This window comes from Rhinoderma darwinii, chromosome 1 (assembly GCF_050947455.1).
Source record: "Rhinoderma darwinii isolate aRhiDar2 chromosome 1, aRhiDar2.hap1, whole genome shotgun sequence".
NCBI classification, from domain to species: Eukaryota; Metazoa; Chordata; class Amphibia; order Anura; family Rhinodermatidae; genus Rhinoderma; species Rhinoderma darwinii.
This window is the reverse complement of record NC_134687.1, coordinates 259,334,389-259,351,777: the sequence shown is the minus strand read 5'-3', so window position 1 is coordinate 259,351,777 and position 17,389 is coordinate 259,334,389. Positions and strand designations below refer to the sequence as shown.

The 17,389-nt window shown below is 43.0% G+C and overlaps 1 protein-coding gene across 1 annotated transcript in view; it reads left to right on the top strand.

The window, feature by feature from the left end:
- Positions 1-17,389, top strand: part of ATP8B3 (ATPase phospholipid transporting 8B3) — a 761,685-nt gene that overhangs the window by 133,680 nt on the left and 610,616 nt on the right. Inside the window, exon 8 of the mRNA XM_075852305.1 lies at positions 1,648-1,730. Coding sequence (XP_075708420.1) covers positions 1,648-1,730 — 83 coding nt within the window. The remainder of the gene's footprint in view (positions 1-1,647; positions 1,731-17,389) is intronic.

Here is a 17,389-nt window from a genome sequence, read left to right as displayed (position 1 = left end):
TCAATTAGGCCTGGGCTACATGGAGACTTTTTGTAGCACTACTGATTGGACAGCTGCAGCCCCCAAGACAGCTGTAGCTCTAAGGTAAAATTTATTAGTTGCATTACAAAAAGTCTTAATGTAGGTCAGGCCTTATTGACCTAATATTTTCAATATAGGCCAGGCCTTACAGTTCCAGGAGGGACAACAGAGGGATGTTACAACACAGAGTTCTAAGAAAAGATAATCCAGAATTGTTATTTTGTCAGGTTTAAACTTCCTTCTCCCTGTTATTCCACACCGAATAGACACCTCTGTAAATTGGAAACTGAGGGCATGCATGGAAGATATGTACCAGACAGACAAATGGTGGTAGACATCCTTTCTCAGTGAAGTAGGAAGTAAGAACTAAACTCTATTGAACAAAGAAAGAATCACAAGTTTCCTCCCTTGAGATGTGGGACGTGCTCCATAGGCGTGTCCCTCATACAGCCTCCATTGTTCCATAGATTAGATTTCTTTGTGTAATATACTGATATATATATATATATATATATATATGCAAGGATAATATTTTTGCAAACAATATACATAGTAAGGATCCCTGACAATTTCTTGGGTAATAAAAGGATTTAGAATAACAGACATGTCAAGAAAGGTGACAGCTGATCTATAAATGCAGTGACTCACAGGTGACATCTTCTTTGATTAGAGTTGTTCTCTTACCCTTTCTTCTGCATCTGGTTTAGACCACCATGAAGACTGCAGAGTTTGCTGCCAAGTCATCTTTGTCCTCCTGCTTTAACAGCCATCCCCAGCCTCTGTAGAAGCACAAATAAATTCAGTCCAGGCCAGACCATAAGGGTATGTTCACACGGCGGGGGTCCGTAACGGCTGAAATTACGGGGATGTTTCAGCCTGAAAACATCCCCGTAATTTCAGCCGTACCGGCATGTGCAGGCGCTTGAACGCCGCGTCAATTACGGCCGTAATTAGCGCTGCTATTCATTGGAGTCAATGAATAGCGGCTCCAATTACGGCCAAAGAAGTGACAGGTCACTTCTTTGACGCGGGCGTCTATTTGCGCGCCGTCATTTGACAGCGGCGCGTAAATATACGCCTCGTGTGAACAGACAAACGTCTGCCCATTGCTTTCAATGGGCAGATGTTTGTCAGCGCTATTGAGGCGCTATTTTCGGGCGTAATTCGGGGCAAAAACGCCCGATTTACGTCCGTAAATAGGCCGTGTGAACATACCCTAACTCTTAAATTATTCAAACCCCAGACCAGACCCAATAAATGTATCTGACTCCAAACCAGACCCACTAATCTAATACAGACCCCAGATATGACCCCTTAAATGAATCAGATACCAGATCTGGGGCATTAGGTCAAAATTAGGGCCATGTGCCTCAGATGCCCTGTGCTAACAAGGTCACTAAGCCTGAAAAGTTTGATGTGGCAGGCGATCCTGTAGCTCTCTAAGCTATCGGGCCCGGTCGCAACTGCAACTGCTGTGACCCCTATAGTTGCGTTATTGCTGGATTTCCTCTTGCCTACTTTGCATCCAGCATACATTAGTTGTAGGTGTAATGCTTTTTCTTTTGAACAGATGATGACATCATGTCTGACAATAACCATATTATCTCTCTTTTTTTTCTCTCCAAGAGAAACAAATCTGAAATTTAAACAAGCCATAATGGTTACCCATAAAATTCTCTGCACTACTGAAGCACTGATGGCATTTGATGGTGAGCACATTTGACGTTTATATTAAGTTTACACTTCCAAATGAAATATGACTGTGTTGACGTAATAATGGCCAAAATATATATTACACTGAAGTTTTAGACTGACACTCACTCAGGAAACTTATCCAGCTCCAAATCCATAAGTTTATATAGATTTATCGGAGAGAAGTAAGAGACACAGAGACACTGCTTTGGATACCCAAAAATACTCCTCTGAGTTTTTTGCCAAAATCTCATTACAATAATATATAGAAAATGGAGTGGATTTGATTTAAACCAATGGTTTACAATGTGACAATGACTCTGGTTCAGCCAATAGCATACAATGAGAATATTTCATATTGAGCCAATCACAGACATACAATACATTTTAAATCTAAAATGATAATTCTGAATGAAATGCTTACATCAGGTTAACACCTGCAATTTGAACAAAACCATTTTTCAAGCAAGAATACAATGTTATCTCTTGCCCTGTTCTCTCTCATGAAACTTTACGCCATTTCTGCACCTGCCACAAGCAGTGTCCATATTCCCAGGCCAGAATGAATTCTTATCTTATTTTGTTTCACTTACAATGAAAGAATTGCAACCCCAAGGTCGACACACATCTCTTGTAGCAGGCTCAGATAAGAATTCAGAGAAGGACAGAGTGTCATATAATTCCAGCATAATTATACTTTCCTTAAAGCAACAGATGACTTCTTAATCACTAAATGGATTCTTTGGAATACAAGGTGGATGCCAGATATACAAAATGGAGTCTACACAAAATGGAACCAATAAAAATATTTTAATCACTTTCACAGACTGCATTACTTATTCATATAGAAGGATTAGGTTACATTCACACGTACGGCCCTGAGTCTACTCCAGTGGCCAGATGTTACCTTTTATTGAACAAAATTTTAAGAAATCCCACAATGCAACTAAAAAAAGCATAATTTTTGTTGCAACTCATTGGGCAGGATTTATCAATGCAAATATGCTAGTTGTTTGGCCTAATTATTTGAAAACAACAACAACAGAAGCCAGCCAGCACATGAGGGGGGAGATTTATTAAGACTGGCACACACCTCTTATTAAGTTAGGCAAATCTCAGCCCGTCCGTGCGCCTGAAAGGTAAATCTATGGCAGGTACAAGCTGGTGTAGATTTCCACTATAATTTACACCAACTTGTGGCATAAATAAGAGTAAATTTGATGGGCCGCAGAAGGCTATGCCCCTTTAATTATGCCCTACCCACTTTTCAATAATAGTGCTGGAGATAGTGTACAAATATTAAAGTTGCAAAACTTTAGAAAACTGGTGTAGAGTCCTTAACCCCTCAAGGATCAGGCCTGTGTTGGCCTTAGACTGTGTTCACATCACCGTCTGTGTTTCGTTGAGGGGTTCTATCAGAGGTTTCCGTCGGGTTAACCCCTCAACAGAAAGCAAACGGAAACCTCAGCTTCCGTTTTCCTCACCATTGAACTCAATGGTGATGGAAACCTAGCTAGTGTTGTCCGTCTATCACCATTGTGACAATGTAATCAATAGTCAGTCGACTGCGCTTTTGGTTCCGTCAGGAAATATGGAACCCTGTTGTCACGATCTGTGGGTGTGTGGACCGACTGGGCAATACCGCCATAGCGGTATAGCAGCTGGCCAATACAGAGTACAAAGTAAAGTCTATAGTTCAAGCAAGGGTACCTGTGGTGGTTCAGACAGTAGTGATGACTAGGCTCAGATGGAACCTTGGCAGCAGACACCAGGCGTGGTGTAACACAGGAGACAGATCGGTGGTACAACATGACTCCAACTCTTTAAGGCACAGGAACAAGGTAGCACGGGATACAGGATACAGGTAGCAGGTATGGGAACACTGGGAACTGGAAAACACTAAGGGACCATTTGCAAAGACTAACATAGGTAACACAAATCGGGCTCAGGAAATTAAGGAAGGGGCAGCTTATAGTCCAGGGTGATCATGGGAGCAATCATTCAATCTAAAACATGTGTGTGCTCTGGCTCATTAAGGCCAGGAATGAGCTCGAGCACGCACCCTAGTAGTCACTGCAGGACAGGACAGCCGCATGTGCTGGCATCTCTGGGGAGGAAGACATGTGCAGGATGATAGGAGTCTGCGACGTTACACCTGTAACACCGGATGTTACACCTGTCACAAGGGTAACAGACAGAAACCATTAGCTAGGTTTCCGTCACCATTTATATCAATGGTGAGGGAAACGGAAGCTTAGGTCTCCATTTGCCTTTCCGTTGAGGGGTTAACCCAATGGAAACCTCCAACGGATGCCTCAACGGAAGGGCAAAGGTGATGTGAACAGGCCCTTAATGACCAATCATTAGTTTTAATTTTTTCCTCCCCGCATTCCAGGAGTCATAAATTTCTTATTTTTATGTCAACATGCGAGACGAGTGGTATTTTTTAATTGCATTTGTGGGTGTATATATTCTATTGCTTATCTTTTATTAATTTTTTAGGGATGGAATTGAAAAAAACCCCAGTTATTCCAGCATTGTTTTTCGCGTTTTAAATTTATGCCGTTCACTATACAGTGTTAATAACATGTTAATTTGATTCTATGGGTCAGTACGATTACGGCGATACCACATATGTCTAGGTTTTTTTAAGTTTTACTACTTTTGCACGATTAAAAATCTTTTAAACAAAAATTATTTGTTTTTGCATTGCCGCTTTCCAAGAGCCGTACCTTTTTATTTTGTCCATCGATGTAGCCATGTGTGGGCTTATTTTTTGTTGGACGAGATGTAGTTTTCATTGGTATCATTTTGGGGTACATGGGACTTATTGATTAATATTTTATAAAAAATTTTGGTGGGGCGCATGGAAAAAAAAAGCATTTTTGCCATTTGTTTATTTTGTGTTTTTTTGTACCGCGTTCATCCGGTGGTTTAATTAATGGACTAGCTTTATTACTCTTGTCGTTACGTTGATGATATTATATATGTGTGTGTGTGTGTTTTTTTTTATTTTTTTGTAGTAAATAAAACCACGTTTTATGGCAAAAAGTGGTTTTATTATTTTTTTTTTTAATAAACTTTATTTAACTTTATATATATATTTTTTTTATTAGTCCCAGACCAATTTTCTTCTTGTCTTTTCATCAAGTTTTCAGGAACGTCTAGTTCTTGGTAATGTCATTGTTTGTGCCATGCGATCTGCTGATTTCATATACAGTGGAAATAAAAAATCTACACCCCCCCCCCCCCTGTTAAAATGCCAGGTTTTTGTCGTGTTACAAAATCAATCCAAGACGAATCATTTCAGAACTTTCAAACAAAAAACAGCTCCTGAATTTCAGACGTTTTGACAAGTGCACGCGTTTTTTCGCGGTGTCTTTTACGGACGTAATTGGAGCTGTTTTTCATTGGAGTCAATGAAAAACGGCTCCAATTACGTCCCAAGAAGTGTCCTGCACTTCTTTGCCACGGGCGTAATTTTATGCGCCGTCTTTTGACAGCGACGCGTAAAATGACAACTCGTCTGCACAGAACATCGTAAGACCCATTGCAAGCAATGGGCAGATGTTTGCCGACGTATTGGAGCCGTCTTTTCAGGCGTAATTCGAGGCGTAAAACGCCTCCATTAAGTCTGAAAAGAGGTCGTGTACACATACCCTTAAACTAATACTTTGTTGAATTACCCTTTGACTTTATGGCAGCATTCAGTCTTTTTGGGTAGGAGTCTATCAGCATGGAACATCTTGACTTGGCAATTGTTGCCCACTCTTCCTCCCTCTGTCAAACAATTTAAAAGTCGCGGTTGCTATTAACCATGGCGTTTAAGGGTTAATCGGCAGGCATTGGAGGTTTCTCCAATCCTAGCTGTTGCAGTGGGAGCTCCCTTGGTGATTATGCAGGCACAACTTCTGTGCCCGCATGATCACAAACACGTACATGCAACGCGGAATGTGCTAATGGCTGCATTCTATGCCATTCATGTATGTGATTATGCGCCAAGGGGTTAAAGGGGTTGTCCAGTCATAAGAAATGAATGACCTATCCTCAGGATATGCCATCAATACCTGATCAGTGGCTGCTAAGGGGGCATTATACTCTATGGGGGCAGCTTTGGATACATTATAATGTATGGGGGCATTATACTGTATGGGGCAGCTGTGGGGGCATTATACTGTATGGGGCAACTTTACGGGCATTATACTGCATGGGGGCATCTGTGTGGGCATTATACTGTATGGGTTCATCTATGGGGGCATTATACTGTATGGGGGAAGCTATTTGGCATTATACTCTGTAGGAGTTACTATGGGGCATTATACTATGTGGGGGCAGCTATGGGGGCATTATAATGTGTGGGGCATATACAGAGGGGAGGTAATATGGGAGCATGATACTGTGTGGGCTGAACCGGGGGTGTATGGGCGGGGATTTCGTGGGGTTAGAGGTGTAGCTTAAAAGGAAAATAATTGCCTTTTTTCGGTTGTTCCTCTTTACGATACTTAAAAGTTGGGAGGTATGTATGTATTCCTTTATTTAATTTTTACTTTGGGGTACAGATTAGCATGGAAAACACATCATACTGTATATGTATTCCCTGCTATCCCCATATACTGATCCCTGATAATAGTGATTCAATAGTAACAGATGCAGGTCGCATGCGATTCATCTTTGGACAGTAAACCACTGTGATGTCATTAAGGACATCATGGGTTCCCTAGCGCCCTGCCAAATGCAGAAGTGGTGGCTTCTGCACTTGGAAACACCACGCAATATGAACACTCAGAGATATTTACTGACAGGAAACTGATTATTTCCAGTTCCATCTCACAGTACAGGATCGATTTTTGTTGATGGCACTGCGTGCAGGAATGCAAATCAGCTGTAGAATATATTTTGTACTCCAATGAAAAGCCGGGCCAGTTCTCTAGGAACCCAAACTCTTTTCTCTTACACCAAGACTTAGGGTATGTGCACACGATAACGACAATTACGGCTGAAATTACGGAGCTGTTTTCAGGAGAAAACAGCTCCTGCATGTCAGACGTAATTGCTCGTATTCGCGTTTTGCGAGGCGTCAATTACGGCCGTAATTTGGAGCTGTTTTTCATTGAAGTCAATGAAAAACGGCTCAAATTACGTCCCAAGTAGTGTCCTGCACTTCTTTGACGACGCTGTTATTTTACGCGCCGTCTTTTTACAGCGACGCGTTATATTACAGGTCGTCTTCACAGTACATTGGCAAACCCATTGAAATGAATGGGCAGATGTTTGCCGACGTATTGGAGCCGTGTTTTCAGGCGTAATTCGAGGAGTAAAACGCCACGTTTACGCCTGAAAATAGGTCGCGAGAACCCAGCCTTATAGTACTTCTTGCCACGATTAGTCTATCTGTTTTATTTAATAAACCATTATCCCCAAGACAAATAAATAAATACATTTTCTAAATATAATTTAAAAAAATGCTTTATAGGTAGCAAGGCATTCGGCCTTCTGGCGGGAAAAAACAGTGTGAGAGCAGCAAAATCTCACGGCTCTGACTAAAAGCGCTGCCTAAAATATTTATATTGCAGTTATCAGCGTATGTGTAAGTATAAATAGATGCACATACAGTACATACAGCGATAAGTGCTATAAAAATGTTTCAGACTTAGGGTACGTTCACATATATCAGTTGCATCAGCATCAGCTTTTTTGTCCCTCGAGTAATTACAACTGATGCAAAAATGAATCAGTTGCAATCAGGCTTTTCAAAAATGTTTTCTACAAGACCATCAGTTGTCATCGGTTGTTGTTAGTTGTCATCAGTTTTTACCATCCGTTTTTAACCCCTTCCCTCTTTAGCCACTTTTGACCTTCCTGACAGAGCCTCATTTTTCAAATCTGACATGTTTCACTTTATGTGGTAATAACTTCGGAATGTTTTAACCTATCCAAGCGATTCTGAGATTGTTTTCTCGTGACACATTGAACTTTATGTTACTGGCAAAATTTGCTCGATACATTCAGTATTTAAATGTGAAAAACAGCAACATTTAGCGAAAAATTGCAAAAATTTGCATTTTTCTACATTTTAATGTATCTACTTGTAAGACAGGCAGTTATACCACACAAAATAGACACTAATTAACATCCCCCATATGTCTACATTAGATTGACATCATTTTTTGAACATCCTTTTAATGTTCTATGACGTTACAAGGCTTAGAACTTTAGCAGCAATTTCTCACATTTTCAAGAAAATTTCAAAAGGCTATTTTTAGAGGGGGCAGTTCAGATGTGAAGTGGCTTTTAGGGCCTTATATATTAGAAACCTCCAAAAAGTCACCCCATTTTAAAAACCCTTCAGGAATTAAACCAAAGTAGAGGTGAAATGTACAAATGACATTTTTTGTTGTTGCAGAAATTAATTTTTAATCAATTTTTTTTGTAACACAAAGTTTTACCAGAGAAACGCAACTCAATATTTATTGCCCAGGTTCTACAGTTTTAGGAAATATCCAACATGTGGCCCTAGTGCGGTAATGGACTGAAGCACTGGCCTCAGAAGCAAAGGAGCACTTAGAGGATTTTGGGCCTCCTTTTTATTAGAATATATTTTAGGCACCATGCCGGGTTTGAAGGGCTCTTGCGGTGCCAAAACAGTGGAAATCCCCCAAAAGTGACCCCATTTTGGAAACTACACACCTTAAGAAATTATCTAGGGGTATAGTGAGCATTTTGATTCCACAGGTTTATTGCAGAAATTATTGGAAGTAGCCTGTGAAAATGGAAATCTACATTCTTTCAAAGAAAATGTAGGTTTAGCTAATTTTTTCTCATTCCACAAGGACTAAGGAAGAAAAAGCACCACAAAATTTGTAAACCAATTTCTCCTGAGTAAAACAATACCCCATATGTGGTAATAAACGGCTGTTTGGACACACGGCGGGGCTTAGAAGGGAAAGTGCGCCATTTGGCTTTTGGAACTCAAATTTAGCAGGAATGGTTTTCGGAGGACATGTCGCATTTGCAAAGACCCTGAGGGACCAAAACAGTGGAAACCCCACACAAGCGGCCCTATTTTCGAACCTACACCCCATGAGGAAATTATCTAGGGGTATAGTTAGCATTATGACGCCGCAGGTTTTTGCAGAAATTATTGGAAGTAGGCCGTGAAAATGAAAATCTACATTCTTTCAAAGAAAATGTAGGTTTAGCAAATTATTTTTCATTTCCACAACGACTAAAGGAGAAAAAGCACTGCAAAATTTGTAAAGCAATTTCTTCAGAGTAAAACAGTACTCCATATGTGGTAATAAACGGCTGTTTGGACACACGGCGGGGCTTAGAAGGGAATGTGCGCAATTTGGCTTTTGGAGCTCAAATTTAGCAGGAATGGTTTGTGGAGGCCATGTCACATTTGCAGAGCCCCTGAGGGGACAAAACAATGAAAACGCCCAAAAAGTGACTCCATTTAGGAAACTACACCCCTTGAGGAATACATCTAGGGGTGTAGTTAGCATTTTGACCCCCCAGGTGTTTCATAGAATTTATTAGAATTGGGTGGTGAAAATAAAAACAATCCTTTTTCTTCAATAAGACATAGCTTTTGCTCAAAATTTGTAATTTTGTCAACAAATAAAGGAAAAAACGAACCCCAACATTTGTAAAGCAACTTCTCTGGAGTACGGAAATACCCCATATGTGGTCATAAACTGCTGTTTGGGCACACGGCAAGGAACAGAAGAGAAGGAGTGGCATTTGGCTTTTGGAGCACAGATTTTGCTAGATTGGTTTCTTGACACCATATCGCTTTTGCAAAGCCTCTAAGGTACCAGTACAGTGGAAACTACCCAAACGGGACTCCATTTGTGATACTAAACCCTTTGAGGAATTAGTCTAGGGGTGTAGTGAGCATGTTGACTCCACAGCTGTTTCATAGATTTTATTTGAATTGGGCAGTGAAAATAAAAATTTAATTTTTTTTCCAATAAGACGTAGCTTTAGCTCAAAATTTTTCATTTTCTCAAAAAATAAAGCAGCAAAAGAACCCCAACATTTGTTAAACAATTTTTCCGAGTATAGCAATACCCCATATGTGGTTATAAACTCATTTTTGGGCACACAGCAGGGCTCCGAATGGAAGGAGTGCCATTTGGCTTTCGGAGTACAGATTTTGCTGGATTGGTTTCTGGTCGCTATGTAGCATTTGTAAAACCCCTGTGGGACCAAAACAGTGGAAACCCCGCAAAAGTGACCCCCATTTTGGAAACTACACCCCTCAAGGTATTCACCTAGGGGTGTAGTGAGCATGTTAACCCTGTAGGTGTTTTGCATAAATTAGTGTGCACTCGATATTGCAGAGTGAAAATGGGATTTTTCAATAGATATGCCAATATGTGCCCAGCTTGTGCCACCATAACAAGACAGCTCCCTAATTATTATGCTGTGTTTCCCGGTTTTAGAATCACCCTACATGGGGCCCTAATCTTTTGCCTGCACATTTGACAGGGCTCAGGAGTAAGAGACTACCATGCGAAATGTAAGCCTAATTTGGCGATTTACACAGAATTGGTTCACAATTGCAGAGGCTCAGATGGGAAATAATAAAAGAAACCCCTGAGAAGTGACCCCATTTTAGAAACTTACCCCATCAAGGCATTTATTAAGGGGTGTAGTGAGCATTTTCATCCCACATGTCTTTTCCATAAATAAATGCGCTGCATATGGTGCAAAGTAAAAATTTCAATTTTTCCCCAGAATTGCCAATTCAGTGGCAAGTATGTCGTGCCCAGCTTATGCCACTTTAGACACACACCCCAAAAATTGTTAAAAGGGTTCTCCCGGGTATGGCGGTGCCATATATGTGGAAGTATACTGCTGTTTGGGCACGCTGTAGGGCTCAGATGGGTGGGAGCGCCATTTGCCTTTTGAAGCGTAGATTTTGCTTGGTAGTAGTTTTGTTTGAGTATTACTGGTGTTTCCGTTTATAATGTGGGGGCATATGTAAGCTGGGCAGAGTACATCAGGGGCATAATCAGGTGGTCTAATAATGGGGTAAACAATAAAATAATCCATAGATGTGTATTAGGGCTTATTTAGACGAACGTGTAATACGTCCATGCAACGCGCGTGATTTTCAAGCGACTCGCACGGACCCATGTTAGTCTTTGGGGCCGTGCAGACTGTCCGTGAGTTTCACGCAGCGTGTGTCCGCTGCGTAAAACTCACGACATGTCCGATATTTGTGCGTTGTTCACGGATCACGCACCCATTGAAGTCAATGGGTGCGTGAAAATCACACGTAGCACACAGAAGCACTTCCGTGTGCCGCACGTGATTCGCGCCACAGCAGTATAAAGTATGAATGAAAACAGAAAAGCACCACGTGCTTTTCTGTTTACAAACATACAGAGTGTCATAATGATGGCGGCTAGGCAAAAATCATGCATCCACGCATCATACGCGTCAGACACACGGAGCTGTTAAGTACCTTTTGAGCGCGCAAAACGCTGCGTTTTTTGCGTGCGCAAAATGCACACGCTCGTGTAAATCCGGCATTACGCTGTGAGGCAATCATTTCTGTACAGGCTGGTGTCGCACTGATAAACGTTGTCTTTACTTATCCCCCTTTTGGTCCACACTCCGCACCTTTGGAGCTTGGGGAATTTTGCTAGGAAGTATTATCCTGGTATAATATGGGCGCCCTCGCTTCTAGAAGATATGGTTGGACCCCCCCTTCCTGGTTCCCTAATTTTAGGGCCCTGATAAATCGCCTGTTGAAACAGGCGAAATGTTCCCCTCTGATCTGCACAACTGCATATTTTCTTTATTTCCTGACTTATGGAAGCCTTAACTAATTTTATTTTTTCATAGACGTAGTGGTATGAGGGCTGTTTTTTTGCGGGACGAGCTGTAGTTATTATTGGTACCATTTTGGGGTACATGCGACTTTTTGATCACTTTTTATCCTTAACAGCAATTCTGGCATAGTTTCTTTTAGGGCATGACCACACGTGGCGGATTTCCTCCGCAACTGTCCGCATCAATGCCGCACAGAATCTGCGTTGCAGATTCTGCTGCGGATCTGCACAAAATGTGCAGTAAATTGATGCGGACTAGCTGCTGCGGACTGCGGTAAAAGTACTTCCCTTCTCCCTATCAGTGCAGGATAGAGAGAAGGGACAGCACTTTCCCTTGTGAAAGTCAAAGAAATTCATACTTACCGGCCGTTGTCTTGGTGACGCGTCCCTCCTTCGGCATCCAGCCCGACCTCCCTGGATGACGCGGCAGTCCATGTGACCACTGCAGCCTGTTATTGGCCTGTGATTGGCTGCAGCCGTCACTTAGACTGAAACGTCATCCTGGGAGGCCGGACTGTAGACAGAAGCAGGGAGTTCTCGGTAAGTATGAACTTCATTTTTTTTTACAGATAGCTGTATATTGGGATCGGTAGTCACTGTCCCGGGTGCAGAAACAGTTACTGCCGATCGCTTAACTCTTTCAGCACCCTGGACAGTGACTATTTACTGACGTCTCCTAGCAACGCTCCCGTCATTACGGGAGCCCCATTGACTTCCTCAGTCTGGCTGTAGACCTAGAAATACATAGGTCCAGCCAGAATGAAGAAATGTCAAGTTAAAAAAGCAAGACGCATCCGCAACACACATAACATGTGCATGACAGCTGCGGACTTCATTGCGGAAATTAGAATCTCCATTGAAGTCAATGGAGAAATTCCGCCATGAGTCCGCCACTGCTCCGCAACAGACAGAGCATGCTGCGGACACCAAATTCCGCTCCGCAGCCTATGCTCCGCAGCGGAATTTTACGCATCGTCTAAATGAACACTGCTAAATTAAAGTGGAAGTCAATGGACAAACGGCTCCGCTGCGGATTAACGCTGCGGAGTGTCCGCAGCGGAATTTAAGTGAAATTCCGCCACGTGTGAACCCAGCCTTAGGGTTTTTTTTATACAGCGTTCAACATGCGTTATAAATTACATGTTAACTTTATTCTGCAGGCCAGTACGATTCCGGCGATACCTAATTTATAGCCCTGTTTTATGTTTTACAACTTTTTGCACAATAAAATTTATTTTGTAAAAAGAATGTATTTTTTCTGTCGCAATGTTGTGAGAACCATAACTTTTTAATTTTTTCGTTGACGGAACTGTATGAGGGCTTTTTTTTGCGAGACGAGCTATAGTTTTTATAGGCACCATTTTTGGATACATGTGACTTTTTAATCACTTTTTCTTTCAATTTTTGTAAGGCAAAGTGACCAAAAACCATAAATTCTGGCATTATTTTTTACGTTTTTTTTTTACTCCGTTCACCGCGTGGAATAAATAACATAATATTTTTATAGTTTAGACCGTTATGGTCACGGCGATACCAAATATGTATGGTTTATTTATTTATTTTTCAATAATAAAGGACTTGATAAGGGAAAAAGGGCGATTGTGTTTTATTTTATTACTTAAAACTTTTATTAAATTTCTACTTTTTTTTCACATTTTTTTTCACTTTTATTTTAGACTTTACTTTAGTCCCACTAGGGGACTTGAAGGTCCAAAAGTCAGATTTTTTTTCTAATACATTGCACTACCTACCTAGTGCAATGTATTAGATCTGTCAGTCATTCACTGACAGCAAGCCGATTAGGCTTCGCCTCCGAACAGGGCCTAATCGGCTTCCGTAATGGCAAACAGGAGGCCATTATTAGGTCTCCTGGTGTCATAATAGCAGTCGGCAGTCGTGCGATTGCAGGGCATAGCTTGCGATCTGCTAGCAACCACAAAGATGGGTTGATGCATCTGAGGGGTTAATGGCAGGGATCGGAGCTAGCTCCGGTTCCTGTCGTTACAAGTGGATGTCAGCTGTAACATACAGCTGATATCCACCGCTGATGATGCCGGCTCATCACCTGAGCCGGCGCCATGTTGCCGGCGGCTACGGAAGCCTTTCAGGCCCGCCTCTGGGCGGGGGCTGCAAGTTTTCCGTGCTAGGCACACCGGGAGGCCAGTATTAGGCCTCCGGTTGCCATTGCAGCCACCGACACCCCGGCGATTTCATTGCTGGGGTGTCGATGAGCTGCAAACACCTTAAATGTAGCGATTGCTTTTGACGGCTGCATTTAAGGGGTTAATGGCGGGGATCGAAGCTAACTTCGGTCCCCGCCGTTACAGCAGGATATCAGCTGTCAGATACAGCTGACATCCGGGGATGATGGCACCGACTCAGCATCTGAGTCGATGCCATGCATTTGTTGTAAGTATACGACATTTTGCGGGAAGCACTGGCTTTCCATGTCGTATACTTACGACAAATGTCGGGAAGGGGTTAATATCAGCTTTTACCACAATGGTCCACCAAAAATATAGTCTAGGGTCTGAAAATGTGCCAATTTTATCAGTAGTGCAAAGAGCGAATGTACCTCATACGACACAGTACCCAGCTTTCCCAGCTATCACAACGTTCACAACGTTTAAGAAATTGATTAATAATTAACTTTTATTGGATATAACTAAATAAAGGGTAATAAAGTGGGACATACGTCATATATAATAAAAATAGCCAGAGTGGACCAGCAATGAGATAAGTATAGAGACGTGATCGGATTTCTATGTGTGGAGTGCGCTTGAGCACTAGTGTGGCAAAACGGCGGCAGTCGTACGTTGTGCCGCCGATACTATCAGTCTAATAGCTGGCCTGACTCTGAATTAAAATTAGGACAGAAGCCCACCCGACATGTTTCGCTACGACCGTAGCGTCCTCAGGGGTTCTATATGTCGTATGTCCCACTTTGTTACCCTTTTTTTAGTTATATCCAATAAAAGTTAATTATTAATCAATTACTTCAACGTTATGATAGCTGGGAAAGCTGGGTACTGTGTCCTATGAGGCACATTCGTTTTTTGCATTAGTTGTTTGTTGCCCACCAGCTATCAGGGTCATCCATATTTCTTGAATTTTATCAGTAGTGCACACTCCCTGTAGATAGTGTTACACAGCCCCCTGTAGATAATGCAACACAGCTCTTGTAGATAATGCCACACACACCCCCTGTAGATAGTATTACACAGCCCCCTGTAGATAGTGCCACACAAACCTCAGTAGATAGCTCCACATACACCCCCTGTAGATAGCGCCACACAGCCCCCTGTAGATAACGCCTTACACCCCATGCATATAGCGCCACACAGCCCACTGTAGGTGGTGCCACACACCCCCTGCAGATAGTGCCACACAGGACACAGCCCCCTGTAAATAGTGCCACCCATATACCCCCTTTAGATAGTGCCACCCCTGTCCCCACTGTAGACAGCATTATTGGGGCTCCCTCTAGGAGTCGAATCCCCGGCCAGAGCCGCTTCCTCGCCACCTATAAAAAACTTTAAAAAAATAAGATAAAAGAAGTTATATATATATATTTTTTTTTAATGGAGTATAAAGTTTTTTCAAATAAAATAGATAGGGTCATGGTGGTGACTGGTACAACTCCCTAAGTTTCCACTGTCTTTCCTGTGTTTTGCAAGGCACAGGCAGTAATCCCCAGAAAACTACCTTGGAGGTCCCTATCTTCAGATTGGACCCTAGTTCTTTAAAATTATTTTCAATGGTCCTCCACCTCGATGTATTCTGTTGTTGATTCCCACATGAAACCTGACAGCTGGATCATCACCCCCTCCCAGCAATTTATCCACCTATTCCACCACACGCCGACTCCTGGCACCAGGGAGACAGCAAACCATTCGGTTAATGTGGTCTGGACAACAAATTATTATTTTCGTCTTACCTATTATAGGATCCCTAGCCCTACTGTCTAGCCCTACCTGTATTACCATTCCCTCGACTACTAACTGGGCTGTCCTTTCAACTATTAGGTCAGGATCACACCAAAACTTTGATGCCGTTTTTGTCTTATTTATTTTTTTAGCTAAATAGAGGAGTGGACACAAAAAAAGATACAGCCTGTTCTTTATACCTTTCCTTCCTTTTAGGATCCACTTCTGGTTTTAGCTGAAAGAACAGAGCCAAACGCTGCACCAAAAACTGTGTGATCTTGGTCTGCAAAGGTTGGGTTCTCACGGACGCAGTCGAGGTGCGGCTGCAGCCACGCCGGCATATACATCAGAACAGTTTTAAAATTGACAGGGAATAGCACATTTATTGTTAATGGCCGTTCAGCTATGAGGCCTGCAGCATGCCTGGTGATGCTGCTAGCAGGCGATATGGCTGCTACAGCGGTAGCGATGCCACATTCAATAATATCTACGTCTTTAGGATGCATATACTAATGAACCCTATGGCTGAGCAGGGAGGTGTCTCCTTGCTCTGCCATTTACTAGGCTACAGGCCACGTTCGGCCTGTAGTCTATCAGGCGCAGGAACAGGATCCCTGTGCAGGCCGGCGTGATGACGTCACTGGATCACACCATTCTACAAAATCCATATATTATGGATTTATGGATATGTATCCTTATGGTGCTTTGGAGCAACTCTGTTTGTTGCGGGAACGGGGCTTAGGTGAGTATAAAAGTTTTTGGTTTTATTTGGGGGGGAGATATCTACAGGGGGGCCCTATCTACAGGGGGGCTGTCTGGCACGATCTACAGGGGGGGCGCTATCTACAGGGGGGATTGCATGGCGCTATCTTTGGGGGGGACTGTATGGTGCTATCAAGAGGCGGGGCTGTATGCACTATCTACAAGGGGGAGGTGGGGGGCGCTATCTACAGGGGGCAGTATGGTGCTAGCTACAGGGAGGGCAGTATGGCGCTGTATACGGGGGGGCTGTTTGGCACTATCTACAGGGGGGCTGTTTGGCACTATCTACAAGTGGGAGGTGGGGTGTGCTATATAGAGGGGTCTGTATGACACTATCTACAGGGGGGGGCTGTTTGGCACTATCTACAAGGGGGATGTGGGGGGCACTATCTACAGGGGGGGCTGTATGGCACTATCTGCAGGGGGAGCTGTATGGGACTATCTACAAGGGGGGGTTGGGGGCGCTATCTACAGGGGGCTGTCTGGCAATGTATACAGGGATGGGCTGTATGACACTATCTACAGGGGGGGGCTGTATGGCAATATCTACAGGGGGGGCTGTATGGCACTATCTACCAGGAGGAGATGGGAGGCACTATCAACAAGGGGGAGGTGGGGTGCACTGTCTACAGGGGGCTGTATGACACTAACTACAAGGGGGAGGTGGGGGCACTATCTATAGGGGGAGCTGTATGGCATTATCTACAAGGGGTAGGTGGGGGGCACTATCTACAAGGGGGCTGTATGGCACTGTCTATAATGGGGGGCTATCTACAAGGGGGGTGTGACACTCTACAGGGGGGGCTATATAGCACTGTCTACTGGGGACTGTATGGCACAATCTACAGGGGGTACTATCTACAAGGGGGGGCTGTGTGTGGCACCCAGGGGAGGGGGGGCCCAGTCAAAAGTTTGCTATTGGGCCCAGTCTTTCCTAGTTACGCCCCTGGTTCCAACATTTGTTTGAATTGGATATTACACATAGAGGAGGGATAAAGCAACCAATCCGCACGCTGCTTTCATGCACCTAGCTGCCTCAAAAAACGGTAATCTGATTGGTTGTCTCAAAGGACTCGGACAGCGGTCTCTCAGTCTCAAGAGAGTAAATGCTTTCCATAAAAAGATCAAATATTTCTCAATATA